Source organism: Pseudorasbora parva, chromosome 20, assembly GCF_024679245.1.
Source record: "Pseudorasbora parva isolate DD20220531a chromosome 20, ASM2467924v1, whole genome shotgun sequence".
Lineage (NCBI taxonomy): Eukaryota > Metazoa > Chordata > Actinopteri > Cypriniformes > Gobionidae > Pseudorasbora > Pseudorasbora parva.
In genome coordinates, this window is record NC_090191.1 from 43,154,486 (window position 1) to 43,176,460 (window position 21,975).

The 21,975-nt window shown below is 43.6% G+C and overlaps 2 protein-coding genes across 13 annotated transcripts in view; one reads left to right on the forward strand and one right to left on the reverse strand.

The window, feature by feature from the left end:
• pthlha (parathyroid hormone-like hormone a) overlaps positions 1–21,975 on the forward strand; it is a 235,193-nt gene that overhangs the window by 183,435 nt on the left and 29,783 nt on the right. For 11 of the 12 annotated variants that reach the window (XM_067428459.1, XM_067428465.1, XM_067428460.1 and 8 more), the window contains one exon: positions 7,049–7,232. The gene's annotated coding sequence lies outside the window, so the exon portion shown is untranslated. Of the gene's footprint in view, positions 1–4,678; positions 4,799–7,048; positions 7,233–21,975 lie in introns of those variants that run through there. The other variant, XM_067428470.1, reaches the window with a different exon arrangement.
• Positions 16,271–21,198, reverse strand: LOC137048857 (uncharacterized). The gene is made up of 2 exons (XM_067427173.1): positions 19,823–21,198; positions 16,271–17,029 (listed from the first exon to the last, which is right to left on the reverse strand). The coding sequence occupies exons 1-2, from the start codon at positions 20,957–20,959 to the stop codon at positions 16,532–16,534; spliced, it is 1,635 nt and encodes a 544-aa protein (XP_067283274.1). The 5' UTR covers positions 20,960–21,198; the 3' UTR covers positions 16,271–16,531.

Below are 21,975 nucleotides of genomic sequence, written 5' to 3' on the forward strand. Positions count from 1 at the left end.
CGTTTGCACAGCTCATTTACATGCACTGTTTACACTGCAAAAAATGCTTTTCTTAGTATTTTTGTCTTGTTTCTAGTCCAAACATCTAAAAATTCTTAAAACAAGAAGTATTTACTAGACGAGCAAAAGTAATTGTCTTGTTTTGGGGAAAATAACTCAAAATGAAGAGAGTTTTTGCTTAAAATAAGATAAATAATCTGCCAATGGGGTGAGAAAAATATTAATTATAATAATCTTGTTTTCTGTTTGAATTAAGATTATTTTTCTCACCCCATTGGCAGATTATTTATCTTATTTTAAGCAAAAACTCTCTTCATTTTGAGTTATTTTTCCCCAAAACAAGACAATAGTTTGTACTTGTCTAGTAAATGTTTCTTAATGTAAGAATGTTTAGATATATTTTGACTAGAAACAAGACAAAAATACTAAGTAAGAAAAGCATTTTTGTTGAAAATAGTTTTGTTTTTTGATGTAGAATATCATGTAATGCAGCCTTTTTAATATCACTAGACGTTCCCGCTAGACTGTTACTTGTTTCTATTAAAGCAATTTAAAATACATATAAAGTGACAACTTCCTCTTTGTAGTGGGCGAGATGTAATCAGGAGCATCTTGGGCTAATTCAATTAGCACGGGCTGGTCTTAATTACGGCCCTTCAAAGAGGCTTCTTATTGTAGTTCGCTAAAATGCGTTCCATATCTGTCTATTTCAGCTCTGTCTCCACAACAAACTGTGAATGCACACATGTGGAAGCATTTTAACTGTATAATTCGTCTGAATTCGGTGCTGTAATAAAGCAAAGACTCTTAAATGCGTAACATATTGCATCTTCTCTCAGCCGCTTGCCACGCTTTGATGAACAATATCAAATCTTGCTAATGGATTTTTCCAGTGGAGTGTGTTATCCGGTAGAGCTTCGGTCAGACAAGATCCAATTATATAGCTGTATGTAATTATAGTTTGTAGCATACAAATTTCTTCAAATTATCTTTCAGTTATTTGCATATAATGTGTTTTGCGGGGGATCGGGAAGTGATGTTAAAGGGTCATAACACACACACACACACACACACACAGTCTCATGTTAATCTGGAGTATCTATAGAGTCGTGTTGATCCTTCATATCTCACAAGAGTCTTTAGTTTATCATATTTATAAAAGACGGACACACTGAACCGATTCTCTCTGAGAACAGCCGAGTCTGTGGAGGCGTGCAGTGGGCGGAGCTAAAGACACACACACACACACACATACATACACACACACACACACAATATACGTTGGTGTTCACATTATATGCTCTTACATATAATTGATTGCCAACAAAACACATTTTATGCAGTTTCACTCACGCCTGCGGATTCCGGGAACAAACACACACACACACACACACACACACACACTCTCACAGAAAACCGGAAACATAAACTGCATCCACTGTTCCCTTAACGCTGGGTTATTTGTGAAGCTGAACAAGCTGATCTTTCCCTCACACACACATGCACACACACACCTTTAGTAACATTGTTGATCTCTTGTCTAAAAACGCAACGGCAGCACCGCCAAATGCTCCGTAACCCAAACCAAGCTCATTGATGTGTGTGTGTGTGTGTGTGTGTGTGTGTGTTCATCCAGGAGAAGTGCCCATATAAGGAGTTCAGCCCTTTATGATGTCACACAGGGCAATACTCGAAAAACACTTTCTGAAACTAGTTTAAATCCTGAAGGAGTGTATTCGGCACAGAATTACTCTTTTTTTGAAAGTTTGTCCATGTTTATCATGAGAATCAACTCTTTAACGGTATGAATAAGGAAGAATGCATGCAATAGCGTTAGACACCCCCCCCCCCCCCCCTTAAAGGAACAGTTCACCCATAAATGAAAATTAAACTTCTAATATCTAATTTCCAAACGTCTTCCCAAATGTTTTTGTTTTTCTGTCCATACAATGAAAGTCAACAGGGTGTAATGTTGAACAGCTCATGCCAGCCAACAGGAAAACGAACTCACTTTCCCATGCGAGTGTGTGACTATTAAAGTTGCCATCGTTTCTGTTGGACTGGCGAGCGGAGGAACATGTGATGGTAGGCCCTGAACTGACCTCACAACATCCATCTTCTTTTTCATGCCTTCAAAAAGACGGATGTGTTTAAAGTGGGATGTCTGGTATGAGTATAAAATACCTGCCTTCCCCAGAAACCACAGCCATTTACCTCTGCAGAGGAGGAATTCGGCTGACCTCCGGGGGTCAGAATCGCTCTTGTGTGTTTCGTCTGGAAGGAAAGTAGATGGTTGAGGAGAGCTACACAAGTGTGCTGGCTGCTGAGTTTTATTTCAGGTCACATCCTGAGGAAGAAGCAGGTAAAAGTGGAACATGGGAAGAAGAAAGTCAAAGCTTCAGATCAGAAGCTGGCACTCCAAGAGGACCACACAGCTCTCACCAAATCTCCTGATTCATGCGATCTGTCTCGAGGGCAGTGCCAGCTACCAAAGGGACTTGCTACTTTAACTTAAGAGTCTTAAATATGTCATTGTTTCTGCTCAAAGTTTAATTCATCACACGTCTGGCAAACCCCAAGATCAAATTTAAGTTGCACTTTTGCATATCTATATTTTTAGACACGTTCCACCAGATTTGATGTGTGAGTGTTTATGTGTGTGTCCCTTTAAATGCAAATGAGCTGGTGCCCCTTTTTATGAAGAGGGCGGAGCTTTAAGAGCTCATGTTTGCAGCTCTGCAAACAAGATTTCATATTTAATAGTCTTAAATATGTCATTGTTTCTTTTCAAAGTTGAATTAATCACCTGTCTGGCAAACCCCAAGATCAAATTTAAGTTAATAATAATAATTAATTACATTTATACAGTCCCTGACAAAAGTCTTGTCGCTTGTGTACAAATTGACCTAAAGTGCCGCTGAAATATATTTCTAATCAAGATTTTTTTTACAAGAAATGGCTCATTTTAATCCCACCAGCTTTTGTGATAATGTTTCAGTGAAAAACTAAACTTTCAAAAATTATTCTAATATTCACAGCTTGGTAAAGCCCATTGAGTCAATTTTTGCAAAGACATAAGTGTTGTCACCTTGTCATATGAGCTTCACCTGTGACTAATGATGGATCAATTAGGTCTCAAGTGTGTATAAAAAGAACCCCAGTACGCTAGACCTTCACATCAACTGCGACTAGACCTCTGCAAACATGCCTAAGATTCACCCTGAGACTAAAGTTTTGATTATCAAGAGGCTGAAGACCAGATCCACTGCTGATGTGGCAGACACCTTTAATGTGTCTCAGCGTCAAGTACAGAGGATTAAAAAAAGATTTGAAGAGACTGGAGACATTTTTGACAAGCCCAGGTCAGGCAGACCCCGCAAGACAACTGCTCGAGAGGACCGTTTGTTGGCTCGAAAATCCAAGGCCAGCCCATTTTCCACTGCAGCAGAGCTCCATGAGACCTGGTCACCTGAAGTCCCTGTGTCAACCAGAACAGTTTGTCAGATTCTGTCACGAAATGGCCTCCATGGTCGAATCAGTGCCCAGAAGCCAGCACTAAACAAAAGACAATTGAAAAACCGTGTGGCATTTGCCAAGGCCCACAGCCTGCTAAAAGGATGGACGCTGGAAAAGTGGCAGAAGGTGGATTTTTCAGATGAATCTTCTGTTGAATTACACCACAGTCGCCGCAAATATTGCAGGAGACCTACTGGTGCCCGAATGGATCCGAGATTCACCCAGAAAACAGTGAAGTTTGGTGGCGGAAAATTCATGGTCTGGGGTTACATCCAGTATGGGGGTGTGCGAGAGATCTGCAGGGTGGGAGGCAACATCAATAGTCTAAAATACCAAGAAATCTTAGCTACCTCTTATATTCCCAACCATAAAAGAGGCCAAATTCTGCAGCAGGACGGTGCTCCATCGCATACTTCCATCTCCACATCAAAGTTCCTCAAGGCGAAGAAGATCAAGATGCTCCAGGATTGGCCAGCCCAGTCACCAGACATGAACATCATTGAGCATATGTGGGGTAGGATGAAAGAGGACGCATGGAAGACGAAACCAAAGAATATTGATGAACTCTGGGAGGCATGCAAGACTGCTTTCTTAGCTATTCCTGATGACTTCATCATTAATTGTATGAATCCTTGCCAAACCGCATGGATGCAGTCCTTCAAGCTCATGGAAGTCATACAAGATATTAAATTTGGATCTCACAGCACCACAACTTAATTTGCTGACATATTTTTGTATTTGCAGTAAATTTGTTCAATTTCTGTATAGGCGACAAAACTTTTGTCTTGCAAAAATTTGACCTTTCTGTCTTGATTAAATGATAAATATTTTTTCTGTGAATATTATTTATTTCAGTGCATTAAACATCATTTGGGAGGGTTTTAGCTTTTCATATGAGCTATTTCTAACACCAATGAATGAATTAAAAGTCAGGTTAATAACAGGTATTTCTAGAAAATAGATAAGCGACAAGACTTTTGTCAGGGACTGTATAGCGCTTTTCTAGTCACTCAAAGTGCTTTACATGGAGGGGGAATCTTCTCAGCCACCACCAATGTGCAGCACCACCTGGATGATGCAACGGCAGCCATATTGCTCCAGAACGCTCACCACACACCGGCTGATTGGTGGAGAGGAGACAGAGTGATTAAGCAAATCAGGATATGGGGATTATTAGGAGGCCATGATGGACAGGGGCCAATGGGCAAATTTGGCCAGGATGCCGGGGTTACACCCCTACTCTTCATCGAAGGACATCTTGGGATTTTTAATGATAAGTAAGGTACAAAGATGGACCTTTACACTTTTGTACCTTAGCGTACCGCCCTAGTGACAGCAATAAACCTTTTTTTCTGAGAGTGTGTAAGTCATGAACTCCATTATTTTTGACGGTATCCGACCAGATCTGTGCCTCTAAAAAACAAACAAACTCTTCCCAAGTACACGCTTTCAGGACAAGCTGCAATGCGATCCAGATCAAGATTCTGGCTACCAGAATGACCCCCTAACCCACAAGTAAACAAACACTTGGTATCAACGCCACAAATCACCGAATTACCCCTAAAAACTCCCGAGGCGAAACGCACACAGTCTGGCCACAAGCAAACCACAGATAATCCTCAATGCAGTCAGGACTGTGTCAGTACACACTGCAAAAAAATGCTTTTCTTACTTAGTATTTTTGTCTTGTTTCTAGTCCAAACATCTACAAATTCTTAAAACAAGAAGCATTTACTAGACAAGCAAAAGTAATTGTCTTGTTTTGGGAAAATAACTCAAAATGAAGAGAGTTTTTGCTTAAAATAAGATAAATAATCTGCCAATGGGGTGAGAAAAATAATCTTGTTTTCTGTTTGAATTAAGATTATTTTTCTCACCCCATTGGCAGATTATTTATCTTATTTTAAGCAAAAACTCTCTTCATTTTGGGTTATTTTCCCCAAAACAAGACAATAGTTTTTACTTGTCCAGTAAATACTTCTTGTTTTAAGAATTGTTAGCTATTTAGACTAGAAACAAGACAAAAATACTGAGTAAGAAAACCTGGTAAGACTTTAGTATGAGGAACACATATTCACTATTAACTCTGACTTCTGCCTCAATAAACTCCTAATTTACTGCTTATTAATAGTTAGTAAGGTAGTTTTTGTAGATTTAAGTTTAGGTATTGGGTCGGATTAAGAGATGTAGAATAAGGTCATGCAGAATAAGGCATTAATATGAGCTTTAATAAACAGCCAATACCCTAGTAATATGCATGATCATAAGCAACTAGTTAATAACCAAACCTTAAAATAAAGTGTTACCGAAAAGCCTTTTTTGCAGGGGTGTAATCGTGTTTAGTGGTGCCTTTCCCAGTCAGAAATCAGAGCACAAAGTGGGAACGCGAGCAGGTCATGATACACACACTCGGCACGGGCCAGAAAAGCCCAAAACCACCAACAATCTCCGCAACTAAACATAGCTCAACCTCAGCTCAGACGCTCTCTCTCCCGACTCAGATTAGCTGTGACGCTAAACACACACCAGTGGGCTGAAAAACTGACCGCTGCGCTGAGTTTGGAGCGCGTTCATACACCCGCCAAAATTCCTCCACATGAAGGCCTGACTTAATTATCACGCTTTAACGCCACAACAGAGCTGCGTCTCCCTCGGCTGTTTTCATATTTGGCTTTTAAATGATAATATTAATGTGCCTGAGAGAAGTTTATGTAGCATTTAAGCTTGTGAAATAACAGTCATTTGCAGTGTTGGGTATCAGCGTGTGTGACGCGACAGGGCAAGTTTTCTGGGAAAGTATGTGTGCATGTGTGTGTGTTAATTTTTTTCTTCTTCCCCAAACTGGTGTGAATCACACGCAAAAATAATGTGAAAAACGAATAACATGTGATTTTCTGTCCTTTAAAGAAAAGCAAGCAAGCTACTTTACTAGGCGTACGGATAGATATAAAACGCAGCAACCCACACTTTGTGTGTGTGTGTGTGTGTGTGGGCATGTTTTTGTGACATATGAGGACACAAATGTGTATAATGCCATGGGTATGACACAGGTATTACAGGAGAGGGTGAAATATGAGGACATTACCCATGGCCCCACTTTACAAAAGGCTTATAAATCACACAGGAGGAGTTTTTATGAGAAAGTAAAAATGCAGAATGTTTCCTGTGATGGGTAGGTTTAGGGGCTGTGTGTGTGTGTGTGTGATGGGTAGGTTTAGGGGCAGTGTGTGTGTGTGTGTGATGGGTAGGTTTAGGGGCAGTGTGTGTGTGTGTGTGATGGGTAGGTTTAGGGGCAGTGTGAGGGGATAGAAAATACAGTTTGTACAGTATAAAAACCATTACGCCTATGGAATGTCCCCCCATTTCACAAAAACAAGCGTGTGTGTGTGGGTGTGTCTAATTTCATATGCAGCATGTCGTGTGTGTGTGTGTGTGTGTGTGTGTGTGTGTGTGTGAGGAGGTAGTGTTGACTGCTCAGTGATGTCAGAAGCAGCCCTGAACCTCATATATATATATTTTGAACGTTCAACAGCTTCAGAAGTAGCAGAGGAGCTCAGCAAGTCCAGACAACTTCAGACTCGAGTCTCAGCATCTCTCTCACCTGCCGATTTCAGGCTGATTTCAGGACAGTAAACCACAAAAACTACTGACCAGCTGAAGAAATACCCCTTTGGATTGTTAAGGCCAATTTGTGGACTGCCGTCTGAATCGATACAGTGAGTATTTTTCATCTCTTTAAAAGCAGTGAAATGTTGGTGTTTTAGTTGCTAGTTAAAGGGTTGTGCGATGATATCAGTGTAACGTTTCTCATTCAAACCTCTGGAAACTTGATGTTCTTAATTAACTAGTTCATTCAAACATATTACTTAATCAACTTATACACTGTAAAATCTAATTAGTTAGACTTACTTTTCAAAAAAAAAGCATGCAAACCGATTGCCTTAAAAAAAACAAGTGAAAAAGGAATAGTATGTTGTGCTGACAAATGCTTAGTTAGTATATAGATTAAAAATAACTATACTTGATAACTTCAGATTTACTCTTGACTTATTAAAGCTGCTGAATGTTGAAGTCTGTGTGACTCAAACATGATATTGTCACAAATTTAGAGGGATTATATCAACTCAATTAAGAGTTTCACTAGGTGTTAATGACGCAAGTGTTAGCAATAAAATTTAAACGATCATTATACGACATGAAGGGAAGGATTACATGGGTTGCTTTTCTAAAAGGTGACATAATTTATGACTAAAGCGATGCTAACAGAAGCTAGGGCAACTTTAATAAAGCAGCATATTTATGACTTATCTTCTTTTAAAACCACAAATCTGTGATTTTTTTGTTGCATTGCTGCATGAGAATTACAATAATATGACATTTCCAAGTCCAACCAAAGGAAACGCTGATCTCCATAATGGTGTTTCTTTTTTTTTTGCATGGCAAAATGGCACTCAAACCAATTAATTAATCTAAACTTGGGTTTTCTGAGTACATTTCTGACCTAATTTCTGACTAAATGGTTAACTATAGTTACTTATTCAGCTTGGCCAACTTTTAAAATCAACCTACTTATTACTTATCTTACCAAATAACTGATTTATTATGGCATCGCTGCATCAATATAAAGAGAATTAAAATAATATGAACCCCACCAAATGAAACACTGATCTCCATAATGGTGATTTTTTCTCTTTTTTTTATTATCTGCCTGACAAAATGGCACTCAAACCAATCAATTAATCGAATCTTGGGTTTTCTGAGTAAGCAAGGTATGATGTGACTAATACAGATTACTGGATCTTTACATATAGAGTTAAGACATTAAGTAGAGTTAACTAAACGTGTTGAGTTTTAGATTCCCTAACAAGTAATTTTACTACATAGGTTGCTTTTAATTTAAAAGGGACCAAATTTCTGACTAAAGGGTTAACTATAGTTACTTATTCAGCTTGGCCAACTTTTAAAAGCAAACTATTTATTACTTATCTTACCAAATAACTGATTTATTATGGCATCGCTGCATCAATATAAAGAGAATTACTATAATATGAGCCCCACCAAATGAAACACTGATCTCCATAACGGTGATTTTATTTTATTTTATCATCTGCTTGAGAAAATGGCACTCAAACTAAATATAAACTAGAGTAAACAAGGTATAGTGTGACAAGTACAGATTACTGGATCTTTACAATAGAGTTAAGACATTAAATAAAGTTAACTAAAAGTGTTCGTTAGAATCACTGTTGGATTTTAGATTCCCTAACAAGGCATTTCAGTATCACATCAGGTAGTAATAACTCCGTAATATAACTCGATATGCCTCTGGTTAAAGTATCAGCTTTGTCTCCATTCATTTAGTTTGTTAGGAGAAATAAAAACAGACAAATGAGGCAAGAGTAACGAGGTTTAAATTTGTGGATAATTCGCTCTGAGTGGAGTTTAATGAGAGTTCATAGTGAGATTTAGCTTTATTTCCGCTTGGGATAAACTTGCAGTCATTTTAGGATCACATCAGATTCAGAGAGTGGTTCCTCCTTAATAAAACTTCATTTATTGCATGACAGCTTTGCCTCCGTTGATCTATTTTGTTAGGAGAAGTGAAAACCGACACAAATGTGAGTCGATAGTAAGAGAGCTTTAACATGTAGAGATTTCTGACTTTAAACTGTGTATTTATTGCAGGTTTAGACGGATTCAGCTTCACAGACTCTTACTAAATGTAAAAGTATGCATTAATGTGATATTTATTCAGAAGTATTTCTGTATCAGCGTTCTGTGACCAGTGGAATCTGAGCACAGTTTGAGATGATGTTGAGTTTTCTCAGGAGAGTTTGCTCTGTCTCTCTTTTGTGAATATTTCCACAGGCTCGCACATATTTCTGATGAATCGTGTGTGTGTGTGTGTGTGTGTGTGTGTGTTGTTGTGTGTTTGAGTCGGGTTGCGATAGAGATGACAGTAAATCAGCGCCGCATTGATCTTCTATCTGTGAGGATGAAGTCATGGCTCCAGCTCTGTAAATGAGCGCAGGCTCCATTATGCTTTAATATCTGGGATCGCTTTAATATTTCAGATGTTTAATATTTCAGATGTTTCTCATGAGATTAAACGGAGAGCACATTTACTTATGTGACTGCTCTGGAGTTTCACGAGAGATCTCAACTGTGTCTGACACTTTTGGCTCAGGTTTAGTGATAGGAAGTCAAATCTAAGCTCTTCCTCTATATTGATATATCTTTATATATATATACTATATAGCAATACAAATGTAATTTTCTACTTATATATATATATATATATGTTAATCAGCAAGCTATAATAAGACATCAAGAACTCAATATATATATTTTTTTATTTGTTTATTATATTGTAATAATGAATGGCTATAATTACTAATTTCATCCCCAGAAATGTAGATAAAAATTTAGATGAATAAATAATTACAGATTAAAATGCAATTTATATATATATATAAGTGCTGTCAAATGATTACACGCATCCAAAATAATAAATTGTGATTATATAATATATATGTGTGTGCTGTGTGTATATATATATATATATACATTACTGGGAACGGAGTTAATAATTATAGCCATTCATTATTACAATAATATAAAGGGGAAAAAGTGTATATATATATACATACTGTGTCATTAATATAGCAGTTTATTATATAGTATCATGTGTGTAACAGTGTGTGTAACAGTGTGTGTAAAAGTGTCAGTGTGTAACAGTGTCAGTGTGTGTGTAACAGTGTCAGTGTGTAACAGTGTGTGTGTGTAACAGTGTCAGTGTGTAACAGTGTGTGTGTGTAACAGTGTCAGTGTGTAACAGTGTCAGTGTGTAACAGTGTGTGTAAAAGTGTCAGTGTGTGTGTAACAGTGTCAGTGTGTAACAGTGTCAGTGTGTGTGTAACAGTGTCAGTGTGTAACAGTGTCAGTGTGTAACAGTGTGTGTGTGTAACAGTGTCAGTGTGTAACAGTGTCAGTGTGTAACAGTGTGTGTAAAAGTGTCAGTGTGTGTGTAACAGTGTCAGTGTGTAACAGTGTCAGTGTGTGTGTAACAGTGTCAGTGTGTAACAGTGTCAGTGTGTGTGTAACAGTGTCAGTGTGTAACAGTGTCAGTGTGTAACAGTGCCAGTGTGTGTGTAACAGTGTCAGTGTGTAACAGTGTCAGTGTGTGTGTAACAGTGTCAGTGTGTAACAGTGTCAGTGTGTAACAGTGTCAGTGTGTGTGTAACAGTGTCAGTGTGTGTGTAACAGTGTCAGTGTGTAACAGTGTCAGTGTGTAACAGTGTCAGTGTGTAACAGTGTCAGTGTGTAACAGTGTCAGTGTGTGTGTAACAGTGTCAGTGTGTAACAGTGTGTGTGTGTAACAGTGTCAGTGTGTGTGTAACAGTGTCAGTGTGTGTGTAACAGTGTCATTGTGTAACAGTGTGTGTAACAGTGTCAGTGTGTAACAGTGTCAGTGCTTAACAGTGTCAGTGTGTAACAGTGTGTGTGTGTAACAGTGTCAGTGTGTAACAGTGAGTGTGTGTAACAGTGTCAGTGTGTAACTGTGTGTGTGTGTAACAGTGTGTGTGTGTAACACTGTGTGTAACAGTGTCAGTGTGTAACACTGTGTGTAACAGTGTCAGTGTGTAACAGTGTCAGTGTGTAACAGTGTGTGTAACAGTGTCAGTGTGTAACAGTGTCAGTGTGTGTGTAACAGTGTCAGTGTGTAACAGTGTCAGTGTGTAACAGTGTGTGTAACAGTGTCAGTGTGTAACAGTGTCAGTGTGTGTGTAACAGTGTCAGTGTGTAACAGTGTGTGTAACAGTGTCAGTGTGTAACAGTGTGTGTGTGTGTGTGTGTGTAACAGTGTCAGTGTGTGTGTGTAACAGTGTCAGTGTGTGTGTAACAGTGTCAGTGTGTAACAGAGTGTGTAACAGTGTGTGTGTGTGTGTGTAACAGTGTCAGTGTGTGTGTAACAGTGTCAGTGTGTAACAGTGTGTGTGTGTAACAGTGTCAGTGTGTAACAGTGTCAGTGTGTGTGTAACAGTGTCAGTGTGTAACAGTGTCAGTGTGTGTGTAACAGTGTCAGTGTGTAATAGTGTCAGTGTGTAACAGTGTCAGTGTGTAACAGTGTCAGTGTGTGTGTAACAGTGTCAGTGTGTAATAGTGTCAGTGTGTAACAGTGTGTGTAACAGTGTGTGTGTGTGTGTGTGTGTGTGTGTGTGTGTAACAGTGTCAGTGTGTAACAGTGTGTGTAAAAGTGTGTGTGTGTAACAGTGTCAGTGTGTGTGTGTGTGTGTGTGTGTGTGTGTGTGTGTGTGTGTGTGTGTGTAACAGTGTCAGTGTGTGTAACAGTGTGTGTGTGTAACAGTGTCAGTGTGTGTGTAACAGTGTCAGTGTGTGTGTAACAGTGTCAGTGTGTGTGTGTAACAGTGTCAGTGTGTAACAGTGTGTGTGTGTAACAGTGTCAGTGTGTAACAGTGTGTGTGTGTGTAACAGTGTGTGTGTAACAGTGTGTGTGTGTAACAGTGTCAGTGTGTAACAGTGTCAGTGTGTGTAACAATGTGTGTGTGTAACAGTGTGTGTGTAAAAGTGTCAGTGTGTGTAACAGTGTGTGTGTAACAGTGTCAGTGTGTGTAACAGTGTGTGTGTGTAAGTGTTAGTGTGTGTAACAGTGTCAGTGTGTGTAACAGTGTCAGTGTTTAACAGTGTGTGTGTGTGTGTGTGTGTGTGTGTGTGTGTGTGTGTGTGTGTGTGTGTGTGTGTGTGTGTGTGTGTGTGTGTGTGTAACAGTGTCAGTGTGTGTAACAGTGTGTGTGTGTAACAGTGTCAGTGTGTGTGTAACAGTGTCAGTGTGTGTGTAACAGTGTCAGTGTGTGTGTGTAACAGTGTCAGTGTGTAACAGTGTGTGTGTGTAACAGTGTCAGTGTGTAACAGTGTGTGTGTGTGTAACAGTGTGTGTGTAACAGTGTGTGTGTGTAACAGTGTCAGTGTGTAACAGTGTCAGTGTGTGTAACAATGTGTGTGTGTAACAGTGTGTGTGTAAAAGTGTCAGTGTGTGTAACAGTGTCAGTGTGTGTAACAGTGTGTGTGTGTAAGTGTTAGTGTGTGTAACAGTGTCAGTGTGTGTAACAGTGTCAGTGTTTAACAGTGTGTGTGTGTGTGTGTGTGTGTGTGTGTGTGTGTGTGTGTGTGTGTGTGTGTGTGTGTGTGTGTGTGTGTGTGTGTGTGTGTAACAGTGTCAGTGTGTGTAACAGTGTCAGTGTGTATCTAACAGTGTGTGTGTAACCATGTGTGTATCAGTGTGTGTGTGTAGCAGCTTCTCCGTCCCGAGTGCACTGATGATAGTGTGTGTTTTACAGGATCCTTCAGTGCATGTTAAACGTGTTCATGCTGATGTGGTCACACAGGTCCTGTCTACCTGTTTCAGCTCCTGTGGTCCACACACACACACACACACACACACACACACACACACACACACACACACACACACACACACACACACTTATATAAGTGTTTCGTGTTGAGTTGGAAAAAAAGACCTCATTCGGGGCCACTCTGTAGAGTATACTTTACCTGCATATAAACAGGTGAAAAAAGTCTTTCCTGGCAGGAGGCGTGAAGTGGGGACAGCGCCAGGAAAGCTGTTTCAGATTCATCCAGAATTACTGGCTTTGGCAGAGCGCAGCACACACACACACAACAAATGTTCGCTTTTAATCTTACGGCTTTTTTCCTCTCCTCTCTCTCTCTCTCTCTCTCTCTCTAATCTCTCCATCCAAGGACGTTTTATTAGGACGAGTGTATCAGATTCACTGCAACACTCACACAGCGGCTTCATTAGATAAACGAGAGTTTGCAGCACACACACAATCAGAGCATGTTATCACGGACACCGGCCGCTCTATAACGTGTGTTAATAACAGCTGAGGCTGCAGAAGGGTTAACGCTGAATAACGTGCTCTGGGCTGCTCTCTCTGACTTCTCTCAGTTCTCTGCAGGAGTCGTGCAGTATTATATCACACCATTTCCTTTACCACAGCGTCACACTGAACACACACACACATTAATCACACTCTGTTTCATCCACAAGAGCTCACTTATGGAGATTATAGTCACACACACTGACACTGTTACACACACTTTTACACACACTGACTCTGTTACACACACTGTTACACACACTGACACTGTTACACACACACTGTGAAACACTGACACTGTTACACACACTGTGACACTGTTACACACACACTGTGAAACAGTGATACTGTTACACACACTGTTACACACACTGACACTTGTTACACACACTGTTACACACACTGACACTTGTTACACACACTGTTACACACACTGACACTTGTTACACACACTGTTACACACACTTTTACACACACTGACACTGTTACACACACTGTTACACACACTGACACTGTTACACACACACTGTGAAACAGTGATACTGTTACACACACTGTTACACACACTGACACTGTTACACACTGATGTGGTTACACACACACTGACACTGTTAAACACACACTGTTACACACTGATGCTGTTACACACAATGACACTGTTACACACTGACGCGGTTACACACACACTGACACTGTTAAACACACACTGTTACACACTGACGCTGTTAAACACACACTGTTACACACTGACGCTGTTACACACACTGACACTGTTACACACTGACACTGTAACACACACTGTTACACACTGACACTGTTAAACACACACTGTTACACACTGACGCTGTTACACACACTGACACTGTTACACACTGACACTGTAACACACACTGTTACACACTGATGCTGTTACACACAATTACACTGTTACACACTGACGCGGTTACACACACACTGACACTGTTAAACACACACTGTTACACACTGACGCTGTTACACACACTGACACTGTTACACACTGACACTGTAACACACACTGTTACACACTGATGCTGTTACACACAATTACACTGTTACACACTGACGCGGTTACACACACACTGACACTGTTAAACACACACTGTTACACACTGATGCTGTTACACACACTGACACTGTTACACACTGACACTGTAACACACACTGTTACACACACACTGTTACACACACACTGTTAAGCACACTGACACTGTTACACACTGACACTGTTACACACACACACTGTTACACACACACACAGCTACACACACTGTTACACACACACACGCTGTTAGACACTGACACTGTTACACACACACACTGTTACACACACACACACACACACTGTTACACACACTGACACACACTCCACAAAATTATGTTTTGTCTCGTTTTGATCTGTAAGATTATTAATGCGTTTAGAAGTCTCTTCTGGTCACCAAGGCGGCATTTTTTTTATTAAAAATTCAAAAATAACTGTAATATTGTGAAATATTATTAAAATGTAGAATAACTGATTTCTATGTGAGTATATTTTAAAATATCATTTATTTCTGTGATGCAAAGCTGAGTTTTCAGCATCATGATCCTTCATAAATCATCTGATATGAAACATTTATGATTATTTTAATAGTTGTGTAAAACATGTTTATCATGACTCTGATGATAAAGTTCAGAAGAGCAGCATTTATCTCAAACAGAAGCTTTTGTGACATTATAAATGTCTCTTTTGATAAATTTACTGCGTCCTTGATGAAAATATGTATTACTTTCTTGAAGTTCTTTTCCAAAAAAAAGTAAATAATAAATTATTACTGACCAAAAACGTTTGGATTTAAGGTATTATGTCATAAAAGCTTCTGTTTGAGATAAATGCTGCTCTTCTGAACTTTCTATCATCATCAGAGTCATGATAAACATGTTTTACACAACTATTAAAATAATCATAAATGTTTCATATCAGATGATTTCTGAAGGATCATGATGCTGAAAACTCAGCTTTATATCACAGAAATAAATCACATTTATATCATACATTTTAAAATATATTCACATAGAAATCAGTTATTCTACATTTGAATAATATTTCACAATATTATTTTTGTATTTTTAATAAAAAAGAGACTTCTAACGACATTAAAAACGTTTCACTGACAGTGTATTTTCTTAAATTAAAGAGGGGATTATTTCCTTTCTCAAACTCTTGCTGTTGTGTGTGTTCTGGCTCTTCTAGAGCAGGTAATGTTGATTATTTCCTCATATTCTCCATTGTTGCGGCTCCTCTCTTTCCAGTCTGTCAGTAACTCTGTTTAGTTCCTGTCTCTATGAAGCTCCGCCTTCTGAAAAGCACACTGTGCTCTGATTGGTCGGCTAGAGTAGTGTGTTGTGATTGGTGTTTGGGAAATGCCCCGCCCCTTACCGTAACCGGCAGTTTCAACACACGACTAACTCAACCAGGCCCCACATCGTTATGCTGCCTAATAATTATTATAATGAGGAATATTGTGACGTGTCGGTTCTTGGAGGAAAACTCAAGATGACAATGGAGGCGTTTCAGGAGTTCAGAAACACTGACACTGATATAGAGAAGAATTCCCGCTGGAGGGACTTTGGAAAGTACGAATATTTGTACAGGAAAAAAGTAGGAGGCGATGTTTTTGGCAGTGCAGTAACCGGTGTGACAGACACACAACACTGTTTTGTAAATAGGATCTTTATATTGTTCCACAGACCTTCAAAGAGAGAGAACCACAGCGTCTTGAGCCGAATGACGTGAGACGTTCTGTCAGAATCTGTTGTCCGTTGTGGTTCGGGTCAAGGATGTAAGGAAGAAGGCGGGGTCGGCGTTACTGGGACTCGTCACTTTTATTACTCTTTTACTTTCAAACAAAACACGTGCTCGAGGGCACATCAACTCATTAAACTTCACACACAGGTTTCAACACTCTGCACTGCTATCACTCTCCAGACAGGCTGCGCTCCGAGTCCCAGTCCAAACTCTCTCTCCCTCGTCTCTCTCTGCTGTGGCTTATAAGCCGTCTCTCCACGCCAACTACTGCAATCAGAGACAGGTGTTAGTCATTTGCACTTAACCCACTTACGCCCCGCTCGGCTCCGCCTCCTCTCTCCCCCTGCCGATCCCGCAAAACCACGCCTCCCCTGCCACATACCCCCACCGCCCGACTCAGGCCGGGGAGCCATCCGGCCTGCAGCCTCCCCCCCCCCCTCCGGGAGAGGAAGTCAGCCACAGCCATCTGAGCACCCGGCCTGTGGACCACCTTGAATTTAAATGGCTGTAAAGCTAGATACCACCGGGTGATCCGCGCGTTGGTATCCTTCATGCGGTGGAGCCACTGCAGAGGGGCGTGGTCCGAACAGAGGGTGAACTCCCGCCCCAGGAGGTAGTAGCGAAGGGTGAGGACGGCCCACCTGATGGCTAAACATTCTTTCTCTATGGTGCTGTACACCGCCTCCCTCTTAGAGAGCTTACGGCTGATGTACAGCACCGGCCGTTCCTCACCCTCCACCTCCTGGGACAGGACGGCGCCCAACCCCCTGTCCGACGCGTCGGTCTGCAGAATAAAAGGGAGAGAAAAATTAGGAGCCTGTAAGAGCGGACCACCACACAGAGCAGCCTTTATCTGGGTAAAAGCCTGCTGGCACCGCTCCGTCCACTGAACCGTATCTGGTACCTCTTTTTTAGTTAGATCAGTCAGCGGGCTAGCGAGGTCCGAATAATTAGGCACAAACCGTCTATAATATCCCGCTAGCCCCAGGAACTGTCTAACCTCCTTTTTGGTCTTGGGTCTCGGAGAAGTCGCAACTGCCGCTGTCTTATCAATTTGGGGACGCACCTGCCCATGACCCAAGTGGAAGCCCAGATACTTTACTTCTACCCGCCCAATCGCACACTTCTTTGGGTTGGCGGTTAGCCCCGCCCTCCTCAGCGACTTCAGTACAGCACGCAGATGCTGCATATGGCGCTGCCAGTCCGTACTGTAGATGATAATGTCATCTAGATAGGCAGCGGCATATGCAGCGTGCGGCCGGAGAATCCTGTCCATCAGTCGCTGGAAGGTTGCGGGGGCCCCGAACAACCCGAACGGAAGCGTGACAAATTGGTGCAATCCGAACGGCGTGGTAAAAGCGGTCTTTTCTTTAGACATTGGAGACAAGGGGATCTGCCAATATCCCTTCGTTAAGTCCAGCGTCGAATAAAAGCGAGCGGTCCCTAGCCGATCAAGCAATTCGTCCACCCTTGGCATTGGATACGCATCGAATTTTGACACCGCGTTGACTTTCCGATAATCTACACAGAATCGCACGGAGCCGTCCGTTTTGGGCACCAAAACTATCGGGCTCGCCCAATCACTGTTAGATTCTTCTATTACCCCCATGTCCAGCATCGCCTCTAATTCGTCCTGCACTACCTTCTTTTTATGTTCCGGTAGTCTATATGGCCGACTGCGAACCACCACGCCCGGCTCCGTCTCAACGTGGTGTTGGATGAGGTCAGTCCGCCCCGGTAGGGGCGAGAACACGTCGGCAAACTCGGCCTGTAGCTGTTTCACGTCAGTGAGCTGCGAGGGTGAGAGGTGATCCCCCCCCGAGGCCAGAGCGAGAGAATGAGGCTTTTGGACCGCCTCCGGCCCGAGATCCTCCTCCCCGCCCACTACCGTCGCTAGCATCACTGACTCCGCCTCTGACCATTTTTTTAAGAGGTTGAGGTGGTAGATTTGACGTGCCCCGTCCCTATCTGACCGGCTCACCTCATAGTTGAGTTCTCCGACTCGCCGCGTGACCACAAAGGGTCCTTGCCACTTTGCGAGCAATTTCGAGCTGGACGTGGGCAGCAATACAAGCACTTTATCTCCCTGTGAAAATTGTCGCAGCTTCGCACCTCTGTTGTAGAGCTGTTTCTGTCTGTCCTGAGCCTGGAGCAAATTCTCCATGGATAGCCGCCCCAAAGTGTGGAGTTTTGCTCTTAGGTCCAGGACATACTGAATTTCGTTCTTACTCGCTGAAGGCCCGTCCTCCCAAGCTTCTCTAAGGACGTCCAGCACCCCCCGCGGCTGGCGCCCATAGAGCAGCTCGAAGGGGGAAAACCCCGTGGAGGCTTGGGGGACCTCGCGAACAGCGAACAACAGAGGCTCAAGCCATTTATCCCAATTCTTGGCGTCTTCGTGAACGAACTTACGAATCATGGTTTTTAACGTGCGATTAAAACGTTCCACCAGACCATCTGTCTGTGGGTGATAGACGCTGGTACGGATCGCCTTAATGCCCAATAATTCGTATAGTTCGCGGATCGTCCGTGACATAAACGCCGTGCCTTGATCGGTGAGAATCTCTTTCGGGATTCCCACCCGAGAGATTAATGAAAACAGAGCGCTCGCCACACTTTTCGCCGAAATCGTGCGGAGAGGAACTGCTTCGGGATATCGCGTTGCGTAGTCCACGAGCACCAACGCAAAGCGATGTCCCCGTGCGGACCGTTCCAATGGCCCGATGAGGTCCATACCAATTCTTTCGAAGGGGGCCTGCATTAATGGGAGAGGGCACAACGGTGCTTTTGGGGTGGCCGGTGGGTTCACCAACTGACATTCCCGACAAGACGCACACCACCGGCGTACATTCTCGTGAATGCCCGGCCAAAAGAATCGGGTCATGAGACGGTTTAATGTGGCCGTTTGACCTAAATGCCCCGCCATTGGATTAGAATGAGCCGTCTGGAAAAGCATTTCCCGGCGGCTTTTTGGTATTAACAATTGCGTTGTATCTTGCTTTGACTGGGTGTCTTGGACCACCCGATACAAGCGGTTATTTATTACTGAGAAGTACGGATAGGAGAGCGGTTGTTCAGGGTGGACGCGGTGGCCGTCGATGGAGCGGACCTGAGCAAAGGCATTTTTGAGCGTCTCGTCCCGGGACTGTTCCAAGGGAAAGTCATCGCGCTCTGAGAAGATGGGCGGACCCATTGCGCTCGGTTCCCCTGGAACTGCCCCCGGCGGTCCCGAATCCACCTCACCCGCCTGCGCAACCGCTATCCTCCCACCTCCGTTCTTCCCCCAAGAGGCATCCACACATAAGTGCCCTAATAATTTATTAAACGCTGGCCAATTCGTCCCCAGAATTATGGGATGCCGGAGGCGCGGGTTAACTGCAACCTCAACACTATGCGTTTGACCCCTAAATTGGATATCCACGGGCACCAACGGATAGTCCACCACTTCCCCGTGCACACACCTCACCTTAACCATGCGGCTGTTATCCAATGCCCTAGGTGAAATCAGGCTTTGATGGATGGAGGTTTGGTTACACCCCGAATCCACCAAAGCCTGATAGGTACCCCCCTTGATACTCACGGGTATCTGGTACAGGCCAGCTTGATCGGGGGCGGCTTGTGGCGCGTCGGGGACCCGGACCAGCGTCCCCACATCCATCATCGGACACCGATCAATAAAGTGTCCCGGGTCCCCACAGCGCCAACAAGCCGGCCCAGGCCTCCCCGCCGCCCTAGTGGCTGGAAGTGGGTCCAGCCCTTGGCGTGGAGAGAGGGACGGAGATAAGGATCCCGGGAAGGGATCTAGGCTCCCTCCTCCCCGGGCCGCCGGCCGGGGAGTCGCCGCTGTCTCGGCCGCGGGCCCCGTTCTCCACCTCGGCGCCGGCCGGGGCGGCACTCCAGCTCTGGACCTGGGAGCGGGGACAGGTTTAGAGAGAGACGGGGCGGGGTTAGGAGGAGAGAGAGAGAGAGAAGAGAGAGAGAGAGAAGCCGCTGGCAAGGGCTCGCCGACCCCGTGGCACGCCACCATCTGGTCTTCCGCCAACTGGATGGCCTGGTCCAGCGACGCCGGGCGGTGGCACTGGACCCACTGCGCGGTCTTCCTCGGAAGCCGCGCGACGAACTGCTCCAGCACCACGCGATCGATGATCCCCTCGGCGTCGCATTCTCCGGCCATCAGCCACTTGCGGCACGAGTCCCGGAGCTGGTGCGCGAAGATGAAGGGCCGGCCGGACTCTTCGAGCGCCAGTGTCCGGAACCGCTGGCGGTGCTGTTCCGGTGTCCGGCCGACCCGCTGCAGGATGGCGCGCTTGAGGTCGTCGTAGACCAGGAGGTTCTTGACTGGCAGTTGGTGGGCGGCTACCTGCGCCTCTCCCGATAGCAGGGGCAGGAGCCGCATTGGCCAGTCCTCCTTGGGCCAGTCCCGAGCGGCGGCGGACCTCTCGAAGAGGTCGATGAACGCCTCCGGGTCGTCCATCGGTCCCATCTTCGAGAGCGCGATGGTGGCGGCTGAGTCGCTGGTGGGTTTGGGACTGGCCTGAACCTCCCGGTCCATCCAGCTCCGGAACAGCTCGCGGTCCTCATGCTGGGCCTGGAGGAGCGCCTCAAATCTTTTTTGCTGCTCCTCCCTGACGGCCCGCAGATCTTGATGGGTCTCCTGGTGGAGGCCCGCGAGCGATTGCACTAGGTCCGCAAGTGGGTGGCGGGATGGAGTTTCCATGGCGGCGTGCACACTTCTTCCTCCCGGGTTTCGGCACCAGTGTGGTTCGGGTCAAGGATGTAAGGAAGAAGGCGGGGTCGGCGTTACTGGGACTCGTCACTTTTATTACTCTTTTACTTTCAAACAAAACACGTGCTCGAGGGCACATCAACTCATTAAACTTCACACACAGGTTTCAACACTCTGCACTGCTATCACTCTCCAGACAGGCTGCGCTCCGAGTCCCAGTCCAAACTCTCTCTCCCGCGTCTCTCTCTGCTGTGGCTTATAAGCCGTCTCTCCACGCCAACTACTGCAATCAGAGACAGGTGTTAGTCATTTGCACTTAACCTACTTACGCCCCGCTCGGCTCCGCCTCCTCTCTCCCCCTGCCGATCCCGCAAAACCACGCCTCCCCTGCCACATCCGTAAACACAAACACATTTACACACACACACACAAACACACACACACACACATCTGAAGCAAATCAAAACCCCAATTATTATTCCGTCAGAAATACCTACACAACACACACTTAGTGGTTTAAAGTCAGCATGAAACACTTCACGCTTGTAATCTGATGTATTTCTGTGGGAATATCAACCATAAAACGACAAACAAAAAAGTCAGAGAATGATTGGATCGTGGAAAAGTGGGCGTGTCATAACAGAATAGATGGAAGGGAGGAGACTGATGACATCAGATAACAAGAAGGCGGAGTAAGTTCATATATTTTGATGATGATTATAAAGACAAAACATTTTTATATAATGTAGATTCCATTTTAGAAAAGGTTCCAAAATTCCCAGAACCGGTGATTCGATAAGAAACGGTTCCTGTATTATGTATTACGTTTATTTCGGTGATTAATGCGACGTGGTCTGCGGTTGAGAGGCCGGTTGGATGTACTGCAAAACTGGATGTACTTGCGACGTCTGTGGCATTTTGCTGTGTGATAAAACTGCACATTTTAGCAACATGTCCTCCAACCAATACGGCTATATAGGTCGTTTGTCACTTCCTTGAAATAAAAC